The following is a 27,177-nucleotide window of genomic DNA, read 5'->3' on the forward strand; positions in this document are numbered from 1 at the left end:
GTGGTTGAAAAACGAGTTTTAATGACTCCAACCTAAGTGTATGTAAACTTCCGACTTCAACTGTACATACACACATGTCATCATGTCTCAATTGCAAATAGGGTAGAAATCTATTTGCATAGCTATGATTACAGGAACAAAAAAAGTATTGCTGTACAAAATAGAGAGAGATTTCAACATTGACAATATTATTGCATGAACCAAGTGGAATTAAGTAAAATAACACTCCTGTTTCACTACTCCTTAAGCAACATATATAATGTTGATAGTCTAGCATATAACTTTGAGCATGGTAGTCTTGTAGAGTAGGTAAAAAGTAATGAAAACAGTTCAATGGAAGAGACTATTTGTCTTGACCCTTGAGTGTCTTTTTAACACGAGGCACAAGGAACATGCTGCCATCGGAGGTCTGCTGGAGAGAGTAGTCACTGGGAGAGTAGGGCTTCCCCTCCTCATCTCTCAGCCGACTGAATACCTCCAGGTACAGACTCCCCAGCTGCTCCTTTAGCTCCTTCAGACTGCCGTTCCTCTGGGCACTCTCCCTGAGTAAGTGCGCCTTCTTCTCGCACAGTGCTTCAAGCTCCCCCTCCAGGCCTGAGATGCTCTCCATCTTGCGCTTGCGGCAGTTCTGGGCTGCCACCTTGTTCTTTCCCCGTCGGCGGATGTCTCGGATCAGGACCAGCTGGACCTCGTTAAGCTGGTGCTTGGACATGAGCTCATTGAAGTCGTCCACGGGCAGGTTGATAATGAGCTCCACAGCAAAGGGGATCCCCAGGGCCTTGGCCCACTGTTCGTCTCTGGACAGACGGGACTGGCAGCCTGCAGAGCGTCTTCTCGACTTGTCTTTGGTGAATGGGCGCTGGTTATGGCCGTTGCCCTCTATGAGCTCACTCTTTGGGTAGGGTAGGCTGTCTGCCGGAAAATGGGACACTGGACCAGTGTTGTAAGGGGAGGACTGTTGTTCCTCTCCACGGAGAGACAGTGAGAACATCTCTCTGTACTCGGACCGGTTGCTGTCCATCTCCTCCAGGTCTGAGTCGCTGTATCCCATAGAACTATCGTCCTGATGGGATTTCATAGGCGAGCTGACATTGTCCATTGACAGACCGGAGTCAGAGTCGGGGAACTCTGTAGCAGTCCTGTGTCCATCTGTCAGGGAAAATTGGGGGACATGTATTTCTGATGGTTCCAGTGGTTTGTGTCTCACCTCCTCCTGTGGGTAGGCCTCATTGGAAGTATAGGATAACATGGGGGAGCTTGGTTTTGTGTTTGAGTGGTCAGTGTAGAACAGCTTACAGAGGCTGTCTGTGGTGTAGGTTGTGTTGAGCTCCTGGGGTTTCAGAGTCATTTGGTTGAGGTTGTCAGGGGGAACCATCCCTTTGAAGTTGTTGATGAGTAGGACAGGTGGTGTAGTATCAATGTTTGTGACCAAGCCTGGGAGCTCAGGCAAGTACAAGCTGTAGTTAGGGTCCTGCACATCTAGGGGCATGCTTGTGCTGGTATAGCCATTCTGATCCAGGATATCTGACACTTGCATTTTTAAGTTCTGCTGTTGAAAATAGAGGAAATCAAAGAATTAGAAAACAGTCAGTGACCTATATACATTGTAAAATATTTTATTGAAAGGTGAGACTGTTAATTTCACGTCTTCATTATCATAGTGAAAAACAAAAGACTTGTAATCTCTAGTGGGCAACCCTTATAAACAATGGGTAAAATGACTATCTAAAATTGGATAGCATTGCCATTGTAGTTCAAGACTATGTACAGTCATGGCTGAAATAGCTTTATTTTTGGATACGTGCTATCCCGTGGTGGAACTATATACAGCTCCATAGCAAGTATGAAAACCCTATTCAGTGAAACTTGATCACAGAGTGAATTAATACAATTAATGAATGAATGACATTTTATATGTGTCAAATCGCCAGTTGACATTCAGCCAACTTGACACAACATGGGCCAGCATCCCTGTGGAACGCTTTCAACATCTTGTAGAGTCCATGCCCCGATGCATTGAGGCTGTTCTGAGGGCAAAAGGGCGGGTGCAACTCACAATTAGGAAGGTGTTCTTCATGTTTGTATACTGGCTATTGTACACACCAAGTAGATATGATCGATACAGTCTCTGGATTTACGAAAACTTTTTGTTTTTCCACCAGAATGTTTTGATCCTCCAAAAAGGTCATTAACCTACTGTTGAGGATGGATGAATATAATTTATAGATCGTACCTAGTAAACTTATACCTCTCCAGTTCAGTGGCACTGAACATCATTGAGCATGCAAGATCTTGCAAGTTAATTGCAGACACTCAGATCCACTTCTCTCTCTAAACTAGAGGCCATTCATTTCACATTTTAGTCAGTTGGCAGATGCTCTTATCAAATCAATTTGTATTTGTCACATGCTTCGTAAACAACAGGTGTGGACTAACAGCTAACTTATGGGTCCTTCCCAAGAATGCAGAGATTTGTTTTTGGAGAAAAAATAGAAAAGTAAAACACGTAATAATAGATGCGAATGAGTTCAAATGTGCGTGCTATTTCAGAACATAGAAACTCAGTTGGCAAATGTATTTTCTTGCATTTAGGGGTACGTATATTTTGTGTGATGCACAATAATACCTGTTTGAGAAAGATCATGCCAACAGAAAAGGACATAAATAAAAGAGAATTATCAGGAAGTCTACTTTTCAAATTTGTTCTAACAAAGGCATGCTTGTGCTGTGTCCTTGCACACCCTACTGCAGCAGCCACTCGTTGTTAGGTGTCCATTACCTAGCTGAACAGGGCTTGTTGTGGCCTTATGAATTGTTCCGTTGTGCCATACCTACCTGGAGCTCAGGCAGGGAGAGCAGCTCCATCCAGGCCTGCTCCACATCCACAGGGGCTGGTTCCAGAGATGCAGGCACAGCAATGGGAGCCTTGTGGGGGGCCAGCAGAGCAGAGAGCATGGGGTTCTGGGCCACAGGTGACTGCTGGGAGGTCAGCATATCTGGCCTACTGTTGCCAATGGAAGGGGAGGGCATGATATGTGCAGGAGGAGGATGGGGGAGCTAGAATACGCAGACACATACTGGAAATTAGAGGGGATGCATTGATAAGAGGAGAAACAGATTGGAATTATGTTACTGGTTTGTAGGTATTGGTAGTGTATTCTCTTACCTCAATGGTTTCTACTAAAGGGAATGTCTCTGCGAGAAGCTGCATGCACTCATCAAATGAAAGTGCATCCCCATCCACTTTGGAAAAAATGGTGTTCTACAAAAACAGACACACAGATATAAATTACTGGCTGTATGAGCGATAAAGTTATTTTAATTATTTTTGAACATAATTAACCGTTGAAATCGGAAGTTTGCATACACCTTAGCCAAATATATTTAAACTCGGTTTTTCACAATTCCTGACATTTAATCCCTTTAACATTCCCTGTCTTAGGTCAGTTAGGATCGCCACTTCATTTTAAGAATGTGAAATGTCAAAATACGTAATAGTAGAGAGAATTATTTATTTCAGCTTTTATTTCTTTCATCACATTCCCAGTGGGTCAGAAGTTTACATACACTCAATTAGTATTTGGGAGCATTGCCTTTAAATTGTTTAACTTGGGTCAAACATTTTGGGTAGCCTTTGACAAGCTTCCCACAATAAGTTGGGTGAATTTCGGCCTATTCCTCCTGACAGAACTGGTGAAACTGAGTCAGATTTGTAGGCCTCCTTGCTCGCACACGCTTTTTCAGTTCTGCCCACAAATGTTCTATAGGATGGAGCAAAAGCCTCCTGCAGCAAAGCAACCCCACAACATGATGCTTCCACCCCCGTGCTTCACTGTTGAGATGATGTTCTTTGGCTTGCAAGCTTCCCCTTTTTCCTCCAAACATAACGATGGTATTACGGCCAAACAGTTCTATTTTTGTTTCATCAGATCAGAAGATATTTCTCCAAAAAGTACGATCTTTGTCCCCATGTGCAGTTGCAAACCGTAGTCTTGCTTTTTTTGGTGGTTTTGGAGCAGTGGCTTCTTTCTTGCTGAGCGGCCTTTCAGGTTTTGTTGATATAGGACTCGTTTTACTGTGGATATAGATACTTTTGTATACCACCCTCAAAATAAATATTTTAAAAAACAAGACACAGAACACATACACATGCATTTCCCTAGCATAAATTCTAATCTCGTTACTCTTTTCTATTCCAGAGGGGGACCGCTCGCTCGCTCGCTCGCTGGCTGGCAGATAGATAGATAGATAGATAGATAGATAGATAGATAGATAGATAGATAGATGGATGGATGGATGGATGGATAGATAGATGGATGGATGGATAGATAGATACCTGGTTTCCCTCTGTGTTGGGCAGCTCTGGTTCACTGGGTAGCAGGCAGGGCATGAACTCTCCAGTCTCCTCGTCCAGCTCCAGCTGTTCGAGCAAGGCCTTATCCTGCTCCCTCAGCAGGTGCAGCCTATTCTCCTCCTCCAGTTCCCTCTGCCTGCGCAGCTCATCCTCCTTCTGCCGCAGGCTCAGGTCAAACACCTCCCGCTCGGCACCCAGGTCAATGTCCTGCCTCCACAGGATGTCAATCAAGTTCATATCCTGGCAGGAGAACAACGACCATAGTGAGTTAAGATAGGAGGATAGCAGGACAACACTACAGCCAACACCATTGCTACTCCAACTATTCTTATCTGCTCTTTAATTATTTGTTATTCTTATTTCTTACTTTTTTGTTGTTGGTATTTTCTTAAAACTGCATTGTTGGTTAAGGGCTTGTAAGTAAGCGTTTCACTGTAACGTCTCCACCTGTTGAATTCGGCGCATGTGACAAATGCGATTTGATTTGATTTGAAGGCAGGGTTCTTTAAAGAACCACTTTTAATGCAGGGATCCTGAAGTATTTGACAAAGCATAAGATGGATATTGTATGCTCAACCATCACGAACAAACAGAAGGCAGACAAGTGGGATCAAAAAAGGTGTGTCAACAATACCCAGAAAGCTTCTCTGTGCCACGTATTGTATCCCCTGTTCCCCTCCCTGTGGACAGCTGTCCCTTACCCCCACCTTTAGCCATAACACAACTCAATCAGATGAGATGTGTGACGAGGATGTATGAATAATACATGCTGTTCTCCTCATTCTTAAAGCGGAATGGCTCCACACCCACGTGTACATTTCAGCAACCTCCAACACCAGCATCTAGCTAAACCAACAAATACCATCAAGATCCACTAAAGAGAGCAGAGTAAAATACGAGTACTACATACATGAAGTAAGTTATGTGTAAGTAAGTAAGTAAGTAAGTCACATGTTGCACAGTTTACAAAGCCAGCATTTTTTTATGTCCTTGATCAGCCTTTGTTTCTCTATGCGAGAGCAGCACACAGTGTGGCTGAAAGACGCTGCTCAACTCAATAATAAGCCATTGGCCGAGATACTCTATGATTGATAATTATTGTTCAGCAGGCTTGAATTTCAGTCCAATCGCAAAAATGCTGCCACTGGACCAAATATAATCTGACCAATAGGAAACAAGACAAATTCATTCTGTTTGATAAAGCTGAACTCATATAAGAACCTCTCACAGTTATTATATATTTGGTTGTTTCATAAGATTTCTATTATATTATATTGTCTACAATTTTTACACTGAATATTATACTTTGATGATTATGACAAAGAACATAACACCTAATATTTGGCTGGTAGACTGCCAAACATGTGTTTGGACTGTGAGGCAGTTTCATTCATAGGACTGTCACTGGAATGTTGCAGTAACTGCTCTAGGCTGTTTACCTCTACAATCATCATGCAAAATGCATTTGATGAATAAACCTGCTAGCAAGGCACACATTTTTGAAGATTTGTCCCAACTCATTTATTTTCAAGATGACAGTAGTCATTGGACTAAAGTATGAATTTTTCCATTGACAATTATATCTGGCTTAAAAAGCTTAATCTCGGTTCAGGGTCCAAACAGCAAAACTATCTCTGGGTATCAATGGTTCTTTTCACAAACACATTCAGCTCATTATGTGGCCATGAAGCTTCAAGAGTGTGTGGTGTTGACTCAGTAACAAGCTAAACATCCATTACAAAAGAGTTTCAAAGGAACGCAAGGCGAGGATCAAAAGGACAGACAGTGACCTTGACTCAACCAACATCAACCCTTTGCCTCAGTAGATAATTTAACAAGAAAACTATTCTGGTAAAGTACACATTTTCCTCCCGTATCAGTTGTTTTACCCCCCCATTAAACAATAAAATCGGACATTAACTTCATAGTTATGGCTGGACGGCTGTTGTGATAGCGTTATTGCCACTGTATTGGGGCAGGTTTTGAATGATTATTCCCTGCTTTATGACTAGGCGGTCACACTATAGTCTTTCCACTAATGTGTAAAATCAGGGCAGCTTTAGAGGTTTTTCCCCATACAGCGTCACAGGGATTACTCTTCTAAATAAAATAACCGACAATTCCGAATAAAATGCATGTAATAACTTGAATTGGCCATAAGTAAATGACTGAGTATGTGTCTGTCCATTCTCAGGAGTCACGCCTCCTTTAATGGACCAATCAGCAGTTGAAACAATAACAAAGCGTTCTCCATGCCACTGTTTGGGTAAAAAGCTGATGGATGGGGCTGGAGAAATGTAATCACTCTCAAATTCAGACAGAGCTTTGGATATGCAAGGACTTACCATCTATATATGATATAATCATCATAGTTGTAACTATGTTTTGAGGCAAAACAGTGTTTGTTTAAAATCATTGGTGTAAAACAAGCTTATATTTTGGGTTCTGGTGGGGTACGATAGTTAAACTAAGCTCGTGGCATTTATAAAAAAGTTATATTCTTCAAAAATCTATGGGTACATATTATTAATTTTTAAGACCTAAAATGGATGTAGCAACTACTGTTTTCCCCTTTAAGGTTACATGAGTTAATGGGGTACAGACATAAATGGAATATCAGACACTATCAGGCATTGCAACACATGGATTTAGTACTGTAGATATGTGGTAGTGGTGGAGTAGGGGCCTGAGGGCACACAGTGTGTTGTGAAATCTGTGAATGTATTGCAATGTTTTAAAATTGTATAAACTGCCTTAATTTGCTGGACCCCAGGAAGAGTAGCTGCTGCTTTGGCAGCAGTTAATGGGGATCCATTTTAAATACAAATACACATCTTTCAGGTGTCACATTTTGATTCCTCACTATTTTTCAATATCCTTACATGCATAATTAAACTACATGTGTATGACAATGTGAAGGAAGACATTAGCAATAACTGACACTGGGAGTTAAAATACATTTTATTATTGCTATTTGACAAAAATAACCAGAAGACATCAACGCTGTATTTAAAATATATATAGAGTACCAGTCAAAACTTTGGACACACCTACTCATTCCAGGGTTTTTCTATATTTTTACTATTTTCTACATTGTTGATTAATAGTGAAAACATCAAAACTATGAAATATTAATGTAGTAACCAAAAATGTATTAAACAAATCAAAATGTATTTTATATTTGAGATTCTTCAAAGTAGTCACCCTTTGCCTTGATGACAGCTTTGCACACTGTCGGCATTCTCTCAATAAGCTCCATGAGGTAGTCACCTGGAATGCATTTCAATTAACAGGGGTGCCTTGTTAAAAGTTAATTTGTGGAATATTCTTTCCTTCCTAATGTGTTTGAGCCAATCAGTTGTGTTGTGACAAGGTGGGAGTGGTATGCAGAAGAGTACTTTATTTTCTAAAAGTCCATACTATGACAAGAACAGCTCAAATATGCAAAGAGTAACGACAGTAAAGCATTACTTTAAGACATGAAGGTCAGTCAATGTGGAAAATTTCAAGAACTTTGAAAGTTTCTTAAAGTGTAGTTTCAAAAACCATCAAGTGTTATGATGAAACCGGCTCTCAGGAAAGGAAGACCCAGAGTTACATCTGTTGCAGAGGATATGTTCATGTGGGCTGCACCTCAGATTGCAGCCCACATAAACACTTCACAAAGTTCAAGTAACAGACACATCTGAACATTGACAGTTCAGAGACTGTGTGAATCAGGCCTTAATGGTCAAATTGCACCAATAATAATAAGAGACTTTCTTGGGCCAAGAAACACTAGCAATGGACATTAAACTGGTAGAAATCTGTCCTGTGGTCTGATGAGGCCAAATTTGAGATTTTTGGTTCCAATCACTGTGTCTTTGTGAGATGCAGAGTAGGTGAACGGTTGTGTGGTTCCCACCGTGAAGCATGGAGGAGAAGGTGTGATAGTTTGGGGGTGATTTTGCTGGTAAATCAGTGATTTATTTGGAATTCAAGGCACACTTAACCAGCATGGCTACCACAGCATTCTGCAGCGATACGCCATCCCATCTGGTTTGAGCTTAGTGGGACTATAATTTGTTTTCAACAGGACAATGACCCAACACACCTCAAGGCTGTGTAAGGGCTATTTGACAAAGAAGGAGAGTGATGGAGTGCTGCATCAGATGACATGGCCTGCACAACCACCCGACCTCAACCCAAGTGAGATGGTTTGAGATGAGTTGGACCGCAGAGTGAAGAAAAAGTAGCCAACAAGTGCTTGGCATATGTGGGAACTCCTTCAAGACTGTTGGAAAAGCATTCCGCATGAAGCTGTTTGAGAGAATGCCAATGAGTGTGTAAAGCATATTTTTTATTCTGGACAAGCTTCCTTCTTTGTAATCTATTTTTGTTAGTATTGTGGAGTAACTACAATGTTGTTGATTCATCCTCAGTTTTCTCCTATCAGTCATTAAACTCGAACTGTTTTAAAATCACCATTGGCCTCATGGTAATACCCTGAGCGGTTTCCTTCCTCTCCGGCAAACGAGTTAGGAAGGACGCCTGCATCTTTGTAGCGACTCAGTGTATTGATACACCATCCAAAGCGTAATTGATAACTTCAGCATGCTCAAAGGGAAACGCTTTCTTACATTTTTACCCATCTACCAAATGGTTCCCTTCTGAGGAAGGGAGTCAATGCAACTTATTATGACACTTATTAAGCACTTTTTTCTACTCCTGAACGTATTTAGGTTTGCAATAACAAAAGGGTTTAAATACTTGACTCAAGACATTACATCTTTTCACATTTTTATTAATTTGCAAAATAATCAAAAGATAAAAATTCCACTTTGACATTATGGGGTATTGTGTGTAGATCAGTGACACAAAATCTGAATGTAATCTATTTTAAATTCAGGGTGTAACACAACAAAATGTGGAAAAAGTAAATTGGTGTGAATACCTACTGAAGGCACTGTAGTATGATGCACTCACTGTATATAGACTTTTTGTTTTCTTTTGTTCTACTGTTGTATTGACTGTATGTTTTGTTTATTCCATGTGTAACTCTGTGTTGTATGTGTCGAATTGCTACGCTTTATCTTGGCCAGGTCGCAGTTGCAAATTAGAACTTGTTCTCAACTAGCCTACCTGGTTAAATAAAGGTGAAATAAAAATAAATAAAAAGTATTGTGCCAAAATGTAATTGAAACTCTGTCTCCAGTGTAATATGTACTCTGTTGCAGTGACGGTCTGGCCCTCTGAAAACTACTTAGAACCACACCACCTTTCACCACCTGGGAAAAGATTACAGCAGAGAGGGTGATGTAACTGCATGTGCACTTTCCTGTTTAGCGTGTGGATTGTGCAGATAACATGGCAGCATGACCATCCCACAACACAATGGAATGCATTTTCATGTGTCTAAACGCCTTGAAATACAATGTCTTGTGGTGTCAGTTGACTAGGTCAACAGTATGAAAGGAAAACTAATGTGAGAGTTGGGTGAGACTCACCTGGCCCTGTGAGCATGACAAAAGTAAGGTAAAGGCTCATTTGTCAATCTTATCTCAGTCGACTACACAATACAGCTTTCATTTCAGGCCCACGCACACCCATTTATCAACTAACAAAAGAAAGGGAGAGGTGAACACAGCTACAGGTAGAGTTATATTAGCAGGACTTACAATCAGCCAGCATTGGAACCTGATAAAGCAGCCTGATTAAAGGTCAATCTTAGGCTGATCTTTATTTTAATGTTTAAAATGTTAACCTTATTTTACCAGGTTAGTCTCATTGAGATTAAAAATCTCTGACCTGGCCAAAATAGCAACACACAAAATGTCATGCAAAAACACATTTACAACATAAAACATAAAGTACTAATGATTAAAAACATACATTTTACACATTGAGCAGGCAAAATCTTGCAAGTTAATTGCAGACACTCAGATCCACTTTTCTCTCTAAACCAAAGGCCATTCATTTCACGTTTTAGTCAGTTGGCAGATGCTCTTATCACATCAATTTGCATTTGTCACATGCTTCGTAAACAACAGGTGTGGACTAACAGTGAAATGCTTACTTATGGGTCCTTCCCAAGAATGCAGAGAATTGTTTTTGAAGAAAAAAATTGAAAAGCAAAACACGTAATAATAGATGCATTAACCTACTGTTGAGGATGGATGACTATAATTTATCGACTATACCTAGTAAACTTATGCCTCTCCAGTTCAGTGGCACTCTCTGGTAATTTTTTTATGAATTGGTAATGGGATTTACTGTGGATTTATACCAAGTGGATGGCAGTATACGGTACTCTAAACAAATTCTGAGCAAACCATGTAGAACTTCAGTTAATCTAGAGGATTTTAATGCTGGTAAATCAGAGTTTCATTTGGAATTCAAAACATACTCAACCAGCATGGCTACCACAGCATTCTGCAGCAATACACCATTCAATCTGGTTTGCACTTAGTGGGACTATCATTTGTTTTTCAACAGGACAATGACCCAACACACATCAAGGCTGTGTAAGGGCTATTTGACCAAGAAGGAAAGTGATGGAGTGCTGTATCAGATGACCTGGCCTGCACAACCACCCAACCTCAACCCAAGTGTGATGGTTTGGGATGAGTTGGACCGCAGAGTGAAGGAAAAGTAGCCAAGTGTTCGGCATATGTGGGAACTCCTTCAAGACTGTTGGAAAAGCATTCCTCATGAAGCTGTTTGAGAGAATAACAATGAGTGTGTAAACCTGTCACATTGCTTGAAATACATAGTGCCTTCAGAAAGTTTTCACAGCTCCTTACTTTTAACACATTTTGTTATGTTACAAAGTTGGATTCAAATTAATTTAATTGGTCATGTTTTGTAAATGATCCACACACACACAATACTCTAATGTCAAAGTGGGATTTTTTTTTGATTTCCTTTTAATTAATGAAAAATAAAACACCATTATATCTTGATTAGACAAGTATTCACCCCCCTAAGTCAAAGCTCTGTCAATAGCTTGCTAGATAGATTTTTACAAGTCTTGCCATAGATCTTCAAGCCGATTTAGGTCAAAACTGTAACTCTGCCACTCAGGAACATTCAATGTCGTCTTGGTAAGCAACTCCAGTGTATATTTGGCCTTGTGTTTTGGGTTATTTTGCTGCAAAAAAAAACGTGAATTTGTCTCCCAGTGACTGTTTGAAAGCAGACTGAACCAGATTTACCTCTAGGATTTTGCCTGCGCTTAGCTCTATTAAATTGATATTTATCCTAAACTCCCACGTCCTTGACAATGACAAGCATACCCATAACATGACGGAGCCAACAACATGCTTGAAAATATGGAGAGTGGTACTCAGTGACGTGTTGTGTTAGATTTGCCCCAAACATAAGGCTTTGTATTCCCGGACAAAAAGTTCATTTCTTGGCCACATTATTTTCCGTATTACTTTAGTGCCTTATTGCAAACAGGTTGCACGTTTTGGAATATTTTTTATTCTGGACAAGCTTCCTTCTTTGTAATCTATTTATGTTAGTATTGTGGAGTAACTACAATGTTGTTGATTCATCCTCAGTTTTCTCCTATCAGTCATTAAACTCAAACTGTTTTAAAATCATCATTGGCCTCATGGTAATACCCTGAGCGGTTTCCTTCCTCTCCGGAAAACGAGTTAGGAAGGACGCCTGCATCTTTGTAGCGACTCAGTGTATTGATACACCATCCAAAGCGTAATTGATAACTTCAGCATGCTCAAAGGGAAACGCTTTCTTAAATTTTTACCCATCTACCAAATGGTTCCCTTCTTTGCAAGGCATGGGAAAACCTCCCTGGTCTTTGTGGTTGAATCTCTGCTTGAAATTCAATACTAGACTGAGGGACATAACATAATTGTGTGTGTGTGGTGCAGAGATCAGGTAGTTATTCAAAAAGCATGTTAACCACTATTATTGCACACAGAGTGAGTCAATGCAACTTATTATGACACTTATTAAGCACTTTTTTCTACTCCTGAACGTATTTAGGTTTGCAATAACAAAAGGGTTTAAATACTTGACTCAAGACATTACATCTTTTCACATTTTTATTAATTTGCAAAATAATCCAAATACAAAAATTCCACTTTGACATTATGGGGTATTGTGTGTAGATCAGTGACACAAAATCTGAATGTAATCTATTTTAAATTCAGGGTGTAACACAACAAAATGTGGAAAAAGTACATTGGTGTGAATACCTTCTGAAGGCACTGTAGTATGATGCACTCACTGTATATAGACTTTTTGTTTTCTTTTGTTCTACTGTTGTATTGACTGTATGTTTTGTTTATTCTATGTGTAACTCTGTGTTGTATGTGTCGAATTGCTACGCTTTATCTTGGCCAGGCCGCAGTTGAAAATGAGAACTTGTTCTCAACTAGCCTACCTGGTTAAATAAAGGTGAAATAAAAATAAATAAAAAGTATTGTGCCAAAATGTAATTGAAACTCTGTCTCCAGTGTAATATGTACTCTGTTGCAGTGACGGTCTGGCCCTCTGAAAACTACTTAGAACCACACCACCTTTCACCACCTGGGAAAAGATTACAGCAGAGAGGGTGATGTAACTGCATGTGCACTTTCCTGTTTAGCGTGTGGATTTTCCCAGGTGGTGAAAGGTGGTGTGGTTCTAAGTTGTTTTCAGAGAGCCAGACCGTCACTGCAACAGAGTACATATTATACTGGAGACAGAGTTTCAATAACATTTTGGCACAATACTACAGTGCATTCAGAAGGTATTCACAACAATGTACTTTTTCCACATTTTGTTGTGTTACACCCTGAATTTAAAATGTATTACATTCAGATTTTGTGTCACTGATCTACACACAATACCCCATAATGTCAAAGTGGAATTTTTATCTTTTGATTATTTTGCAAATTAATAAAAATGTGAAAAGATGTAATGTCTTGAGTCAAGTATTTAAACCCTTTTGTTGTGGCAAACCTAAATACGTTCAGGAGTAGAAAAAAGGTGCTTAATAAGTGTCATAATAAGTTGTGTGGACTCAGTCTGTGTGCAATAATAGGGGTTAACATGCTTTTTGAATCTCTGCACCACACACACATAATTGTCTGTTATGTCTCTCAGTTAAGAAGTCAATTTCAAGCAGAGATTCAACCACAAAGACCAGGGAGGTTTTCCCATGCCTTGCAAAGAAGGGCACCTATTGGTAGATGGGTAAAAATAAAATAAAGCGTTTCCCTTTGAGCATGCTGAAGTTAACAATTACGCTTTGGATGGTGTATCAATACACTCAGTCACTACAAACATGCAAGCGTCCTTCCTAACTCGTTTGCCAGAGAGGAAGGAAACTGCTCAGGGATTTTACCATGAGGCCAATGGCGATTTTAAAACAATTCAAGTTTAATGGCTGTGACAGGAGAAAACTGAGGATGAATCAACAACATTGTAGTTACTCCACAATACTAACCCGAATTGATTACAAAGAAGGAAGCTTGTCCAGAATAAAAAATATTCTACAACTTGCAACCTGTTTGCAAGAAGGCACTAAAGTAATATGGTAAATACTGTGGCAAAGAAATTCACTTTTTGTCCGGAATACAATGTTTGGGGCAAATCTAACACAACACATCACTGAGTACCACTCTCCATATTTTCAAGCATGGTGTTGGCTCCATCATGTTATGGGTGTGCTTGTCATCAGCAAGGACGTGGGAGATATTTAAGATGAATATAAACTCAATAGAGCTAAGTACAGGCAAAATCCTAGAGGTACAGTGCCTTGCGAAAGTATTCGGCCCCCTTGAACTTTGCGACCTTTTGCCACATTTCAGGCTTCAAACATAAAGATATAAAACTGTATTTTTTTGTGAAGAATCAACAACAAGTGGGACACAATCATGAAGTGGAACGACATTTATTGGATATAAGACTTGTAAAAATCTGTCTAGCAAGCTATTGACAGAGCTTTGACTTAGGGGGGTGAATACTTATCTAATCAAAATATAATGGTGTTTTATTTTTTATTAATTAAAAGGAAATCATATAATTTTTTCCCACTTTGACATTAGAGTATTGTGTGTGTGTGGAATAGCGTGTGGATTGTGCAGATAACATGGCAGCATGACCATCCCACAACACAATGGAATGCATTTTCATGTGTCTAAACGCCTTGAAATACAATGTCTTGTGGTGTCAGTTGACTAGGTCAACAGTATGAAAGGAAAACTAATGTGAGAGTTGGGTGAGACTCACCTGGCCCTGTGAGTATGACAAAAGTAAGGTAAAGGCTCATTTGTCAATCTTATCTCAAAATACTACACAATATAGCTTTCACTTTAGGCCCACGCAAACCCGTTTATCAACTAACAAAAGAAAGTGAGAGGTGAACACAGCTACATGTATGGTTATATTAGCAGGCCTATCAATCAGCCAGCATTGGAACCTGATAAAGCAGCCTGATTAGAGGCCAACCTCAGGCTGATCTTTATTTTAATGTTTAAAATGTTAACTTTATTTTACCAGGTTAGTCTCATTGAGATTAAAAATCTCTGACCTGTCCAAAATAGCATCACAAAATGTTATGCAAGAACACATTTACAACATAAAACACAAAGTACTACAGTTTAAAAACATACATTTACACATTGAGCATGCAAGATCTTGCAAGTTAATTGCACACACTCAGATCCACATCTCTTTCTATACTAGAGGCCATTCATTTCACATTTTAGTCAGTTGGCAGATACTCTTGTAAAATCAATTTGTATTTGTCACATGCTTAGTAAACAACAAGTGTGGACTAACAGTGAAACGCTTACTTATGGGTTCTTCCCAACAATGCAGAGAAATGACTTGGCTATATTAAAATCGGTACAGGTACCGAGTCATTGTGCAAGGGGATGGGGTAATTTAGGTAGATACAATTGAAGTCGAAAGTTTAAATGCACATATGTTGGAGTCATTAAAACTTGTTTTCAACAACAAATTTCTTGTTAACAATTTCTTGTTAACGTTTTGGCAAGTCGGTTAGGACATCTACTTTGTGCATGACACAAGTAATTTTTCCAACAATTGTTTAGACAGATTACTTCACTTATAATTCACCGTATCACAATTCCAGTGGGTCAGAAGTTGACACACACTAAGTTGACTTTGCATTCAATGCAGTGGCAGTATTGAATTGCTTGGATGAAAGGTGCCCAGAGTAAACTGCCTGCTCCTCAGTCCCAGTTGCTAATATATGCATATTATTATTAGTATTGGATAGAAAAACCTCTGAAGTTTCTTAAACGGTTTGAATGATGTCTGTGAGTATATCAGAACTCATATGGCAGGCGAAAACCTGAGAAGAAATCCAAACAGGAAGTGGGAAATCTGAGGTTGGTCGATTTCAACTCTTTGCCATTCCAATATACAGTGTAAATGGGGTCCTATTGCACTTCCAATGGCATCCACTAGATGTCAACAGTCTTTAGAACTTTGTTTGACGCTTCTACTGTGAAGTGGGGGCGAATGAGAACTGATTGAGCCAGGTGTCTGGCAGAGTGCCACAGGCTCTGAGGCGCGGTCACGAGAGAGTTAGCTCTCGTTCCATTGCTTTTCTACAGACACAGGAATTCTCTGGTTGGAACATTATTGAACATTTATGATAAAAACATCCTAAAGATTGATTCTATACTTAGTTTGACAAGTTTCTATGGGCTGTAATGTAACTTTTTGAACTTTTCGTCCGACGTTCGGCTGGACCTGAACGCGCGTTTGGATTTGTTTACCAAACGTGCTAATAAAATAAGCTATTTGGACATAAATGATGGACATGATCGAACAAATCAAAACATTTATCGTGGAACTGGGATTCCTGGGAGTGCATTCTGATGAAGATCATCAAAGGTAAGTGAATATTTATAACAATCTGGCAGATATCTTTTTGGCTGCTTTGTTGTCTGAACACTATACTCAGATTATTGCATGGTTTGCTTTTTCCGTGAAGTTATTTTGAAGTCTGACACATCGGTTGCATTAAAGAGAAGTATATCTCGAATTCCATGTATAACACTTGTATTTTCATCAACCTTTATGATGAGTATTTCTGTGAATTGATGTGGCTCTCTGCACAATCACTGCATGTTTTAGAACTACTGAATGTAATGTGCCAATATAAAATTAGATTTTTTATATAGATATGCACTTTATCGAACAAAACATACATGTATTGTGTAACATGAAGTCCTATGAGTGTCATCTGATGAAGATCATCAAAGGTTAGTGATTCATTTCATCTCTATCTGTGCTTTTTGTGACTCCTCTCTTTGGCTGGAAAAATGGCTGTGTTTTTCTGTGAGTTGGTGGTGACCTAACATAATCGTTTGTGGTGCTTTCGCTGTAAAGCATTTTTTTAATCAGACACTGTGGCTGGATTAACGAGAATGTTATCTTTAAAATGGTGTAAAATACTTGTATGCTTGAGGAATTTTAATAATGAGATTTTTTTTGTTTTGAATTTGGCGCCATCCACTTAAACTGGCTGTTGGCGAGGTGGGACGCTACCATCCCACATATCCCAGAGAGTTGAAAAATAATAATACAAATAAAAATTCACTGATGTGTTGATTTCTGTGGCCAGTGTAGCAAGTCTCATTGATTACTATGGGTTCATTTCAGCAGCAGATAATATAAATGAGAAAAACAGACATGGCACCAGCCATGGTCTAGTTTCAGGCTTAGTTTCAACTAATTTCGGAACCCAGAACCAAATCCTGCTATTCATTCTGTGAGCAGAAGTAGCTAGATACAGTATGAACCTTTGCAAACATTGACTTGTCTAAAGCCTTCAACACTGTAGCTCACTCATTACTTATTCAGAGGCTTTCATCAATTGGCCTGGACCAGGCTGCGTGTAGCTGGTTAGAATTGTATTTTAACAGAGAACACAGAGACCTAGGTTTCTTTTTCAAAAGCACCCTTTATGATACAATATAAATACAGTACCAGTAAAAAGTTTGGACACACCTACTCATTCAAGGGTTTTTCTTTATTTTTACTATTTTTCTACAATAATAGTGTTGTGTTGTGACAAACTCGGGGTGGTATACAAAAGATAGCCCTATTAGGTAAAAGACCAAGTCCATATTCTGGCAAGAACAGCTCAAATAGACAAAGAGAAACAACAGTCCATCATTACTTTAAGACATGAAGGTCAGTCAATGCGGGATATTTCAAGAACTTTGAATGTTTCTTCAAGTGTAGTCGCAAAGATGAAACTGGCTTTCATGAGGATCGCCACAGGAAAGGAAGACCCAGAGTTACCTCTGCTGCAGAGGATAAGTTCATTAGAGTTACCAGCCTCAGAAATTGCAGCCCAAATAAATACTTCACAGAGTTCAACTATCAGACACATCTCAACATCAACTGTTCAGTGGGGACTGCATGGTCATTATGATGGTCATTATGGCCAAACAGTTCTATTTTTGTTTCATCAGACCAGAGGACGTTTTTCCTAAAAGTACGATCTTTGTCCCCATGAGCAGTTGCAAACTGTGGTCTGCTTCTTTTTATGGCAGTTTTGGAGCAGTGGCTTCTTCCTTGCTGAGTGGCTTTTCAGGTTATGTCGATATAGGACTCGTTTTACTGTGGATATAGATACCTTTGCACCTGTTCCTCCAGGATCTTCACATGGTCCTTTGTTGTTGTTCTGGGATTGATTTGCACTTTTTGCACCAAAGTACGTTCATCTCTCGGAGACAGAATGCGTCTCCTCCCTGAGTGGTATGACGACTGCGTGGTCCCATGGTGTTTATAATTGCGTACTATTGTTTGTGCAGATGAACGTGGTACCTTCAGGCGTTTAGAAATTGCTCCCGAGGATGAACCAGACTTGTGCAGGTCTACAAATGTTTTTTTCTGAGGTCTTGGCTGATTTCTTTGATTTCCCATGTTGTCAAGCAAAGAGGCACTGAGTTTGAAGGTTAGGCCTTGAAATACATCCACAGGTACCCTCCAATTGACTCAAATTATGTCAATTAGCCTATCAGAAGCTTCTAAGCCAACACATAATTTTCTGGAATTTTCCAAACTGTTTAAATGCACAGTAAACTTAGTGTATATTAACTTCTGACCCACTGGAATTGTGATACAGTGAATTATAAGTGAAATAATCTCTGTAAACAATTGTTGGAAAAATTACTTGTGCACAAAGTAGATGTCCTAACCAACTTGCCAAAACAATAGTTTGTTAACAAGAAATTTGTGGAGTGGTTGAAAAACGAGTTTTAATGACTCTTCCGACTTCAACTGTAGTTAGCTAGCTAACTATAGCTACTGAAACAGATTGTCATTTTGCTATCTTTTTGGGGAAGAACATTGTTTGCATCCATGAGCTAGCTAGTTTTGTCCGGTACGCTACATCTCAGCTCCTCACATCTGCCGGGCTAGGGTGAAGATCCAGCCAGGGCGGTTGGTGCCAGCCCTGCTCTCAAGATCTCCAGTACGCCTTCACGGTCTGGTCCATCCTCTGCAACCTCCACACACCAGCCCTCCGGTGGCAGCTCCCCGCACCAGGCTGTCCTCGGCCCAGTACCACCAGTGCCAGCACCACGCATCAGGCCTACAGTGCGCCTCGCCTCTCCAGTGCTGCCGGAGTCTCCCGCCTGACCAGCACTGTCAGAGCCTTCCTCCTCTACAGCGCTGCCGGAGTCTCCTGCCTGTTCAGCGCTGCCAGAGCTGTCAGTCTGCAAGGAGCCGCCAGAGCTGCCAGTCTGCAAGGAGCCGCCAGAGCTGCCAGTCTGCATGGAGCAGCCAGAGCTGCCAGTCAGCATGGAGCAGCCAGAGCCGCCAGTCAGCATGGAGCAGCCAGAGCCGCCAGTCTGCCAGGATCTGCCAGTCAGCCAGGATCTTCCAGATCCGCCATTCAGCCAGGATCCGCCATTCAGCCAGGATCCGCCAGTCAGCCAGGATCTGCCAGAGCTGCCAGTCAGCCAGGATCTTCCAGATCCGCCAGTCAGCCAGGATCCGCCATTCAGCCAGGATTCGCCATTCAGCCAGGATCCGCCAGTCAGCCAGGATCTGCCAGAGCTGCCAGTCAGCCAGGATCTTCCAGATCCGCCAGTCAGCCAGGATCCGCCATTCAGCCAGGATTCGCCATTCAGCCAGGATCCGCCAGTCAGCCAGGATCTGCCAGAGCTGCCAGTCAGCCAGGATCTGCCGGAACCACCAGTCAGCCAGGATCTGCCAGAACCACCAGCCAGCTAGGATCTGCCAGAGCCATCAACCTGCCTGAGCTTCCTCTCAGTACTGAGCTTCCTCTCAGTACTGAGCTTCCTCTCAGTACTGAGCTTCCCCTCAGTCCTGAGCTACCCCTCAGTCCCGAGCTACCCCTCAGTCCCGAGCTACCCCTCAGTCCCGAGCTACCCCTCAGTCCCGAGCTACCCCTCAGTCCCGAGCTGTCCCTCAGTCCAGTGGGGCCCTTGGTTAGGGTTACTAAGCCAAGGTCGGTGGCGAGGGTTGCCAATCTAAGGACGTGATGCATGCGGACTAAGACTTTGTTGGAGTGGGGTCCACGTCCCGCGCCGGAGCCGCCACCGTGGACAGACGCCCACCCGGACCCTCCCCTATGGGTTTAGGTGTGCGGCCGGGAGTCCGCACCTTGGGGGGGGGGGGGGGATTCTGTCACGCCCTGGTCTTAGTATTTTGTGTTTTCTTTATTATTTTGGTTAGGCCAGGGTGTGACATGGGTTTATTATGTGGTGTGTTTTGTCTTGGGGTTTTTGTAGGCATTAGGATTGTGGTATAGTGGGGTTGTCTAGAATAGTCTATGGCTGTCTGGAGTGGTTCTCAATCAGAGGCAGGTGTTTATCGTTGTCTCTGATTTGGAACCATATTTAGGCAGCCATAATCTTTGAGTGTTTTGTGGGTGATTGTTCCTGTCTCAGTGTTTGTTTGCACCAGATAAGGCTGTTTAGGTTTTCATGTGTCAAAAATAACCACGTTATTTTTCATGACCAGCACTGTAGGTGCGCGAGACAACTTTACCAGCATCATAGCATACGTATCGATGAATCGTTGTTACATATGAAATACGAGTGAGTGTAACCAATGTTTAATACTGTAACTATGTAAAAAAAATGTATGAACGCTTTAAATTATTTTGTGACGTGCAGTCATATTCATGTATTGGTCAACAAGCTTATTTGACACGTCAAATAGTGTTACAGTGTGTCTTGTTTGACAGGCAAAGACCCAAACAGCGTTCCATAGAAATCCTGGTTAAGAATGAAACGCCGAAATAGGTTAAGATTATGTTTTACTGGTAATGGGGACACACGTAAATGCCAACAAAAACTTTTTGGTCAGTGTGTGTGTGTGTGTGTGTGTGTGTGTGTGTGTGTGTGTGTGTGTGTGTGTGTGTGTGTGTGTGTGTGTGTGTGTGTGTGTGTGTATGTGTGTGTGTGTAACCTTTATTTATCTTGGCAAGTCAGTTAAGAACAAATTCTTATTTATATGGACAGCCTACCATGGTCAAACTCGGACGATGCTGGGCCAATTGTGTGCCACCCTATGGGATTTCCAATCACAGCTGGATGTGATGCTGCCTCGATTCGAACCAAGGACTGTAGTGATGCATCTTGCACTGAGATGCAGTGCCTTAGACCGCTGCGTCCATGTGTGTGTATTAACTATTTAACCGTACATGAATGTTTTAAAGCCCCCCCCCCAAAAAAAGGCAGAAATTGGTATTGGCCAAAAATGTTATATCGGTGCATCACAAGTTTACACCTTTGCTCTTTGTTTGGGTGGAGAAAGTAAAACCCGCTATTACGTATTTGCACCTGTCTCCAATCATTAAACAACAGAACAGAATAAACGACCACCAATGGAAAATGCGGGAAAGGCTGAGCTGGCACCCATCGTAGGGACAGTCCAGCATCACGAGAACTGTCTCTCCATACTTGGCAGCACCATGGACAGTGTGCTGGCAACCATCCTGCACTTGGAGGGGAGTGTGCAGTCCCTCCAGTCTCCAGCACTGCTTCCGGCACCGGCCCCCACACCACAACCTGCCTCTGTCCCATCTTAGCCGGCCCGTGGAATATCCCTGTTCCTCCCAGAGGCTTTGACAGAGTGCCTGCGGAATGCAAGGGATTCCTTCTGCAATGCGACCTGTACCTCACTCCGGGAGAGACAGGGTTGCCACCGTCTTCTCGGCACTGACCGGACTGGCCCTGGACTGGGGGACCACGGTCTGAGAAACGGGTAGACCCGAGGTTGAGTCCTATGAGCGCTTCACTGTGGCTTCTCTTCTGCTCTGTGTTTTATCATCCTGTGGAGGGCCGAGAGGGGCGTGAGCGCCTACTCTCACTACATCAGGGATCTAGGACCGCCTCGGAGTTCGCCCTGGAGTTCAGGACCTCCACCGGATGGAACGAGTTGGCTATGGTCACTGTGTTCTGCAGCGGACTGCGGGAGGAGGCACGGATCATCAGCATGGAGATTTGTTTGGACACCCTCCTGCGGTACCGAAGAAGACATCTGCGTGATCCGGAGCCTATGGCTACACCTGCTCCGTGGCCAGATCCGATGGAGGTGTGCTCTGCACGTTTGCCTGAAGCAGAGTGTGGGAGAAGGAGGAATCTGGGCCTCTGCTCCTATTGTGAGGAAAGGGGTCATTTCTCCCCGACCTGCCCTGTATCCACAAAAAGGTGAGGAGGTGACAAGCCATGCATTCTTGCATCTTACCAACCCAGGTAGGATGCAAGATTTCCTTTTCTGTCAACTCAACCAATATGTTTACCCATTAAATTCCCTGAATACCCTAGCCCTCACTCTTGTTTTCTTGATTCCGGAGCTCCTGGGAATCTTTTAGATAGAGCACTGACCACGGTATTATGCATTCCTTTGGTTCCCCTACAGTCACCCATTCTGGTTCAAGCCCTGGATAATCATCCAATAGGGACAGGGCTCGTACATCACATCACTGTTCCTGTTTCTCTGCTGACCCATGACACTAATTTAAAACAAGTCACCTTTTTCATTATAGACACCCCCACGCACCTCGTTGTTTTAGGTCTCCCCTGGTTGACTTGGCAAAACCATGTTATTTCCTGGATCAAGATGAGACTGCTGGGTTGGTTGCAGGAATGTCAGGGGAGGTGTCTTGCGATGTCTGTCAACACCACTACAGTGGAACTACAGAAGTCTGGACCGTACCCCTCAAGTGGAGATACCGGAGGAATACCAGGACACGTCTATCTCCTCTCCTTTGCTGAGACTGAGGCAAAGGAGACCTACGTACAGGAGAGCCTCCAGCAGGGTTTTATCCACCCCTCTACGTCACCAGCCTCCTCAAGATACTTTTTTTCAGATATCCTCTACTCCTCATCCCAACCATCATTGAATTTTGCGAAACTGGACTTGAGGAGCTTCTACAATCTGGTGCGCATTCGTGCAGGCAACGAATGGAAAACGGCCTTTTCCACAACCATGGGCCATTACGAGTAACTTGTGATGCCTTTTGGCCTGTCTAATACTCCTTCAGTCTTCCAGACCTTTATCAACGAGGTGTTTCGGGACATGCTGGGAAGAGGCGTAGTGGTTTATATATATGATATATGTCTATTCTGCTGACCGGGCCCAGCATGTCTCGTTAGTCAGGACTGTGCTGGGAAGACTGTTGGAGCATGATCTATATGTTAAACAAGAGAAGTGCTTGTTTTTCCAGAGGTCGGTGTTCTTTTTGGGCTACCTTATATACACGGAGGGAGTGGAGATGGAGGAGCATCGCATCAGCGCAGTCAGGTCATGGCTCATCCCTAACTCCGTGAAAGCATTCCAGTGATTCCTGGAGGTTCATCCTGGGCTTCAGCACGGTGGTCGCACCATCTTACCTCCCTGCTGAGAGGAGGTCCCCAGTGGCTTCGTGGGACGGTGGGGGCAGAGAGGGCGTTCGAGACACTGAAGGCACGCTTCATCACTGCTCCCGTGCTGGCACATCCCGATCCCTCACTTCCTTTCATTGTTGAGGTGGATACCTTCAAAGTAGGAGTCAGGGCAGTGCTGTCCCAGTGCACAGGAACCCCTCCAAAGCTGCGGCCCTGCGCCTTCTACTCCAAGCAGCTGAGCCCCGCTCAGAGGAACTACGATGTCGGGACCGGGAATTCTTGGCAGTGAAGAAGACTCTGAAGGCGTGGAGGAACTGGCTGGAGGGGTCCAAACACCCTTTCCTGGTGTGGATGGACCATCGCAACCTGGAGTACATCAGGGCAGCGAAGAGGCTAAACCCAAGACAGGCCAGATGGGCTCTATTCTTCGTCAGGTTCCAATTCATGCTTTCTTATAGGCCAGGCTCGAAGAACGTGAAGGCGGACTCCCTGTCTCACCTCTACGAAAAACCACGCCTATGTGCCCACGGGTGTGGGGGACCGACTCCTTACCTGGGTGCCCCAGGCACCTGTGTCGAGTCATCCTGGGATAAGCCGTACCACCGCCTGCCTGACTGAGAAGTCTCTTCCTGATCCATCTGTGCCCAGTCTAAGACACCCAGACACCTCGGGTATAAAATATTCTTCCCCTGCCGGTTCCACAATGATCCTGGTCTTACCTCTCGGTTGACTTTGTCACTGACCTTCCCCCCTCCCAGGAGAAAACCACCGTTCTCTTCGTTGTGGACCGGTTTTCCAAAGCTTGTCGCCTCCTTCCTCTGCCTGGAATCCCATCAGCTATGCAAACTGCGGAGGCTCTTTATATGCACGTCTTCCGGCACTACGGGATCCTGGAGGACATTGTGTCAGACCGTGGCCCTCAGTTCACCTCAAGCGTATGGAAAGCGTTCATGGAACGCCTGAGGGTCACGGTCAGTCTCACCTCCGGGTACCGTCCTCAAGCTAATGGACAGGTAGATCAATCAGGAGGTGTGCAGGTTCCTGAGGTGTTACTGTCAGGACTGGAATGGGGAGTGGGCAGATTTTCTACCTTGGGCTGAGTATGCGCAGAACTCCCACTGCCACTCCTCCACTAACCTCATTCCTTTCCAGTGCGTGTTGGGGTATCAGCCGGCCCTAGCACCTTGGCATCAAAGCCAGGCGAGGCCCCTCCGCCTGCCAGAAGCTTAGCCCCCGGTTTGTGGGGCCGTTTAAAGTCCTGAGGAGGGTTAATTGTGCTTGACCAGATACAATAGTATTTTACAGTAAACAAATTGATAACAGAATTACAGCATGCTTATAGGGAAGGACACTCAACAAGCACAGCACTTACACAAATGACTGATGATTGGCTGAGAGAAACTGATGATGAAATTATTGTGGGGGCTGTCTTGTTAGACATCAGTGCAGCTTTTGAGCTTTTGACATTATTGAGCATAGTGTACTGCTGGAAAAACATATGTGTTGCGGCTTTACACCCCCTGCTATAATGTGGATAAAGAGTTACTTGTCTAACAGAACACAGAGGGTGTTCTTTAATGGAAGCCTATCAAATATAATCCAGTTAGAATCAGGAATTCCCCAGGGTAGCTGATTAAGCCCCTTGCTTTTTTCAATGTTTATTAACGACATGCCACTGACTTTGAGTAAAGCCAGAGTTCCTATGTATGTGGATGACTCAACACTATTACATGTCATCTACTACAGCGACTGAAATGACTGCAACAGTCAACAAATAACTGCAGTTAGTTTCAGAGTGGGTGGCAAGGAATAAGTTAGCCCTAAATGTTTATAAAACTAAAAGCATTGGATTTGGAACAAAACACTCACTAAATCCTAAACCTCAATTAAAACTTGTGTTAGGTTCTTTTTTTTTTTTTTCAGAGTAAATAACTCACGGACAATAGAGAAGCTAAACCAAATGTAATTCTTCCCAAAGGGTCGTCACAGCTGTATTCAGACAACAAAACATTTCTCACATCACAGGTACAGTGGGGCAAAAAAGTATTTAGTCAGCCACCAATTGTGCAAGTTCTCCCACTTAAAAAGATGAGAGAGGCCTGTAATGTTCATCACAGGTACACTTCAGCTATGACAGACAAAATGAGATTTTTTTGTCCAGAAAATCACATTATAGGATTTGTTTTGTTTGTTTGAATTTGACCCCTTTTTCTCTCCAATTTCGTGGTATCCAAATGTTTTAGTAGATACTATCTTGTCTCATCGCTACAACTCCCGTACGGGCTTGGGAGAGACGAAGGTTGAAAGTCATGCGTCCTCCGATACACAACCCAACCAAGCCGCACTGCTTCTTAACCTGTTGCGACTCTAGGGGCAGTATTTTCATTTTTGGGAAAAAAACGTTCCCGTTTTAAACTAGATATTTTGTCAGGACAAGATGCTAGAATATGCATATAATTGACAGCTTTGGATAGAAAACACTCTAACGTTTCCAAAACTGTAAAGATATTGTCTGTGAGTATCACAGAACTGATGTTGCAGGCGAAAGCCTGAGAAAAATCCAATCCGGAAGTGCCCCATATTTTGAACGTGCTGCGTTCCAATGAGTCCCTATTGAGCTGTGAATGTCCTATCAACCCCTAACCCTAACCCACAGTGCGCATCCAACCCGGAAGCCAGCCGCACCAATGTGTCGGAGGAAACACCGTGCACCTGGCAACATTGGTTAGCGCGCACTGCGCCCGGCCCGCCACAGGAGTCGCTGCTGCGCGATGAGACAAGGACATCCCTACCGGCCAAGCCCTCCCTAACTCGAATGACGAATTGTGCATCGCCCCACGGACCTCCCAGTCGCAGCAGGTTACGACAGAGCCTGGGCACGAACCCAGAGTCTCTGATGGCACAGCTGGTGCTGGTACATCTGGTACATCTTTGGAGTATATTGTAGTTGTATCAAGATACATTTATCTTTGCCAATCTCTTCCTTTAATTCAAAGAACTTCAAAACATAAGCTTTTACAAACAAACATTCCTCTATGAGACTGCCTACAATTGTGGACCTAGTGGACTGAGCGAAGGTGGCCACTGATGATATGCCATCGATACAGAGATCACACGCTACAGGGTACCACCACAGTCCTGGAGGGGGCTCTCGACAAACAATGAACTAGATGGCATTTTTGGGGAAGAATCAGATGTATCATTTTTTTTTTTTCTGACCAATTCAAAGACATCCTGCTTTCGAAATTCAACCTTAAACGTGGATTTGAATCTTTATGAAACAGTTTGAAACTGTGTTATAGGCTACAGCTGTGGTAAAGAACTCAAGTATGAGGCTGTCCAATGACTTTGCAGATTTTTCTACAGATTTATGAGAAACAGTTCACAACAAGCAAATGTTGGAAAAAGTGAGATTCTATGCCTATTAAAATAATTTCAATCCACATTTATTTAATAGGCTTTATTTATGCTACATTTAATTTGTTCCATATAACACAAAATAGCCTAATCCAGGTTGCCTAGTCAACTTTATGATGCAGTTTCTTAGCCTCCCCTTCTGTCTACTATACTGTTGCCTATACTGCAACATTTTAAGTAGCCTACCACAGGATAACAACAATGGCTTATGACACAATTTCTATAGTCTAAGCGTTTCTCTTGAGTCAGAAACACATTTGTTAGGCCGCCTATGAAGCATGTTATTCAGCCCCTTCTCTTACCTGTTGAATTCGATGTGCACTTGACAATTCTACCTCCATCATTGCGCTGATATTCCCTTGTGAATTTGCTCTTAAACACCCAGAGCCACAATTATCTTTAAAGTCCCTTACACTAACACAAATCAAATTAAATCTTACCGAACAGTGTCCTGAATATGAAAATAGTTCACTTGTATAGAAATAAAAAATGAGGTCTAGAAATAATGAAAGCGTAAAGAAACCCCAGCCGCTGAACGGCCCTGCCCACTAGCAGCGGCAG

The 27,177-nt window shown here is 42.5% G+C and overlaps 1 protein-coding gene across 3 annotated transcripts; it reads right to left on the bottom strand.

Moving 5' to 3' along the window:
* LOC110527610 (nuclear factor erythroid 2-related factor 2) lies at positions 1 to 27,177 on the bottom strand. Of its 3 annotated transcripts, none has more exons than XM_021609006.2 (5): positions 26,919 to 27,177; positions 4,337 to 4,594; positions 3,167 to 3,262; positions 2,836 to 3,057; positions 1 to 1,546 (listed from the first exon to the last, which is right to left on the bottom strand). In XM_021609006.2, the coding sequence occupies exons 1-5, from the start codon at positions 26,958 to 26,960 to the stop codon at positions 344 to 346; spliced, it is 1,821 nt and encodes a 606-aa protein (XP_021464681.2). In that variant the 5' UTR covers positions 26,961 to 27,177; the 3' UTR covers positions 1 to 343. The 3 variants fall into 3 exon arrangements, with proteins under 3 accessions (XP_021464681.2, XP_021464680.2, XP_021464682.2); XM_021609005.2 differs by having other exon boundaries at positions 1 to 1,549; XM_021609007.2 differs by lacking the exon at positions 26,919 to 27,177 and adding an exon at positions 4,802 to 4,807 and having other exon boundaries at positions 1 to 1,549.

Source organism: Oncorhynchus mykiss, chromosome 7 (assembly GCF_013265735.2).
Source record: "Oncorhynchus mykiss isolate Arlee chromosome 7, USDA_OmykA_1.1, whole genome shotgun sequence".
In the NCBI taxonomy this organism is placed as follows: Eukaryota; Metazoa; Chordata; class Actinopteri; order Salmoniformes; family Salmonidae; genus Oncorhynchus; species Oncorhynchus mykiss.